The sequence below is a fragment of the Eurypyga helias genome, unplaced genomic scaffold (assembly GCF_000690775.1).
Source record: "Eurypyga helias isolate BGI_N326 unplaced genomic scaffold, ASM69077v1 scaffold346, whole genome shotgun sequence".
Lineage (NCBI taxonomy): Eukaryota > Metazoa > Chordata > Aves > Eurypygiformes > Eurypygidae > Eurypyga > Eurypyga helias.
In genome coordinates, this window is record NW_010258307.1 from 3,878 (window position 1) to 7,659 (window position 3,782).

At 53.7% G+C, this 3,782-nt stretch overlaps 1 protein-coding gene across 1 annotated transcript in view; it reads right to left on the reverse strand.

Annotated features, from left to right (window-relative positions):
• Positions 1–3,782, reverse strand: part of FSD2 (fibronectin type III and SPRY domain containing 2) — a 16,625-nt gene that overhangs the window by 646 nt on the left and 12,197 nt on the right. Inside the window, exon 11 of the mRNA XM_010154271.1 lies at positions 1,452–1,628. Coding sequence (XP_010152573.1) covers positions 1,452–1,628 — 177 coding nt within the window. The remainder of the gene's footprint in view (positions 1–1,451; positions 1,629–3,782) is intronic.

Below are 3,782 nucleotides of genomic sequence, written 5' to 3' on the forward strand. Positions count from 1 at the left end.
CCATGCCCTCAGCCTCGCCCCTGGATAGCTGTAAGGCACTGCCAGGGAGAGAGGTGGCGAGGCGGCTGTCCCATCCTTCCAGGCCCTGCCGTGCTGCCCGCCTGCTCCTGTGGTACTGAGCCTCTTCCCTGCCACGGTCACGGGACTATCTGACATCACTTTCCAAACCCCGCTCTCTAAATGATGTTTCCGGCTGCTTTTCCTGCAGGACCTCCCTGCTCAGCCAGCGCCGTGTTGACGGGGAAGTTCCACTCTTTGCTCTCGTTTACTAGAGGGTGACGTCTTTTAGTTGTGCTTCCCGGACTGTGGATTATTGGAGGCCGGGAAGTTGCTCTGTACCTCAGCAGCTTTAGCGTGAGGGCAGCCCACTTCCCCGTGTAGTCACTGATCAAAGCTGAGGTACTCAGCTCTCGCTAGTGTGGCACGCTGTAACTGAAAATGGGAGACTTTTATGGGAATGTGTGCCTTTCTGAGCAGAAATGAGATTTGTTCAGCTGAAGTAAGTTAGCAGGCATTTCGTAAGGGCCAGCTTCTTCGCTAACCGCCCCCTCCACCCACACCACTCAAACCTGCGAGAACTTCCCCGCCGGAGCAGGTATGGCCGCGACTCAAACTGGGCCCAGCTCCCTTTCCTCTCTCAAGTCCGTGCTCGCTGCCCCGGAATGAGGACAAACCTCAAGGTACCTCTTAGCTCAAGGTAGCGAGGAAATCCAATTAGCCTGCCTGCAGTGTCTGGGAGAGTCGTTAGCGGGTTTGGTCTCCCTCATTAGGCAGCATTTCTCGCCAGCCCTGCGAAGGAGTGGCTGGGCGAGAGCAGCAGGTGCCTGGGGAGGAGCGTGTGCCGCGGCGCTGCATCCCACACCTCTCCCTGCGTGCCAGCGGGCAGGGGACGGGCAGAGTTGGGCCCCAGCTGTGCCACCCCTGCCGTTTGCTGACTGTGCACCTGGCAGCTTGCAGGCACCGGGATGCCGGGGAATGTGGCATGTTTTCTTGCTCCGGGATGCTTCACCGGGTGCCTGAATCTCCCCGGGAGCCAAAGGCAGTGATGCTAGTAATGGTGTGTGGGGTCAGCTGAGGTGTCGGAGCTGGCACCTCTGCATGCAGGTGTGGCTGCTAGGTACTTCCTAGTGGGAGGGAGAGCAAAACCAGTTACATACTGGTTTTAGGCAGACGCGTGGTTTCTGGGTTACATGGATCTCTGTCTTCCCGCTGGGGTTTTGGTGACCTAAAGCAAGGCCCTCACAGCTCACTCCTGTAAGGTGGAGGTTATTCAGATTTGTTCCTGGGACTGCCCACGTCATGAAGCAGCAGGATTTGGTTCAAGGTGCTCGGCCGGGGCTTGGATACACCATCTCTGGCTGCCCCCTACACGGAGGAGCTCTGTGCCGCTCTGCCTGCAGGTGCACACGTAGCTGTTCCCGTAGGAGACCTGTAGCCGCCGCAGCCCTTACCTGGACGGGGTGATGATGTGCCTCATGCACCAGGATGAGTTGTTTGCCCCCAGGTAACCATGTCTCGGCGTGTTTTCAAAAGCCACGCCAATTCTGTACTCTGTGTCTTCCTCAACGTCCACCTCCCAGTAATGCTTCCCTGGAAATGGGATCAGACTGCCCAGGATCCCGATACACCTGTGGGAGACAGACAGGAATGTGTGCTTTGGCAGGGGCTCTGCAACGCTGGGTAACACGTTCAGGGAAGTGCGTACCTGGGCAGTACCTGATGATAAACAAAAGCTTTTAAAAGAACTTAAAAAAAAAAGTTCTGCTGTCTCCTTAGCAGGGCAGCGTGGATTTTTGGCTACAGCGACATCCACGTGCTGAGCACCTGACACAGAACCTGCAGGTTTCTTTGTGACACCTACCCTGGTTTTACCTGCGCGTGGTTCTGTGTAAAGGAGTTTGCCCCGAGCACTTTCAGGAATAGGGAGAAGAGCATCCTGTGCTGCCTAGGTTTTCTGGGAGAGTAGTTACTCGCTAGAAAAGAGTGCTCTGGTGAATGCCAGGGGAGAAGAGCAACAGATTTTGTATCTTCTTCCCAAACAGCCCAGGGCTTTTGATGGCACTCACCATTAGGAATTGAACACTGTAACAGCACAAAACTCCTGGGGCAGCTGGGGAGGAGGAGACCTGCCTGTGCTGTGTTTGGAGAGACCATTAGGAATTGGACACGGTAGGAGAACTTGGAATATGCTTAGCTACCGGGGCCATGAACACTTCTAACAGCAGACTCTGGTTCCTAGCCTTTATGGTGGGAACCATGTAGCAGATGACTCTCTAAAAAGATGTGTAGGAGAGACAATCTACCACGGAGAGACCATTTGTCTTGATTTACAGGCAGAGCCTCGGAGTCAGAGGAGCTGGGTGCTTGGAAGATGCAAGAGTGCAAAAACACAGGTCCCGAAGCATAGAAGTTGGGCAAAATAACCCATGCCAAATGCTGCCGAAACACCCCAACTTGGTTTGAGGGCAACATGAATCCTGTAAGACCACACCCCAGCTTTTCCTCGGGAAAAGTACAGGGTGTAGTAGCTGTCGCTGCTGCGGGGACAGTGGGTTTCAAAACACGCCTCTGGTTTTGGATGGGGGTTGCGCATAGCCAGTAGGTGTCTGTGGTCAGGTCGTCTGATGCTGTAAATTGTAAAGGCAAAGGATGTTGCTGGCAGGCACCGAGCTCCTCTGCCTCCAGGTAATGCCGAGTAAGAGCTGCCCTCAGCATTCGGAGGGCGCCCACGGCAAGACAGCTGTCCCCTGTGCCACCTCGGCAGCAAGCACGTAAAGCGGGCGTACGGTTCCTTGTGGGGGCACGTGGATGTCTTGGGAACAGCTTAAAGGCTGCTGACATGGGGACTCGGAGGCTGTGCTGCTACAGCTTGAGAAGGAAGAGGAACGATGCGAAAAGGATGGATAAACGTCCGCCAACAAGATATTACCGTAGCCATGAGGGTGGCAAAGGCACCTGAGGCAGAGTGTGGTTAGCCTCCCAGAGCTCACACCACCTTCAGGAAGGAGAGTTTGTGATGTAATTTCCTTGCTGTACGAGTTGGGGACTCGGAGGCTGTGCTGCTACAGCTTGAGAAGGAAGAGGAACGATGCGAAAAGGATGGATAAACGTCCGCCAACAAGATATTACCGTAGCCATGAGGGTGGCAAAGGCACCTGAGGCAGAGTGTGGTTAGCCTCCCAGAGCTCACACCACCTTCAGGAAGGAGAGTTTGTGATGTAATTTCCTTGCTGTACGAGTGTCAGTCATTCACACATCAGCCTCCCAGAGCTCACACCGCCTTCAGGAAGGAGAGTTTGCGATGTAATTTCCTTGCTGTACGAGTGTCAGTCATTTCAGGTTGGGAGCTTTTCTTTTTCCCCACGGTATCTTGGCATGAAAGAGGCTGCTGAGAGTTCACAGTGGCAGCATCAAACACTCTGCCTGGGAGTTCAGAATGAGATGAGTGCCAGCTCTGGCTGTGTTTGTGCAACATAAAAGCACCCTCTGGAAGTGGGATGAAATCCCATTTAGGCTTATCGACTTTAACAAAGAGAATCTTCTGTCTCCTGGCTCTTTTCCACTGAGCCCTCCAGTAACATTGCATTTCCATGGAGGAACTAAGTTGTGGGCTTGTGTTATTCTGTGCCTACAGCTGCCTGTCCTGGTTATATGTTGTTTCCGTGGTTCTGGCTGGAACATGCCTTTGGGCAAGCTAAGTCTGTCATTTCAATGACAAAGGGCCTAATTCCATTTTGAAAGTAAAATCTGTAGGCTCTGATACTGTCAGCTAGATCTTTCAG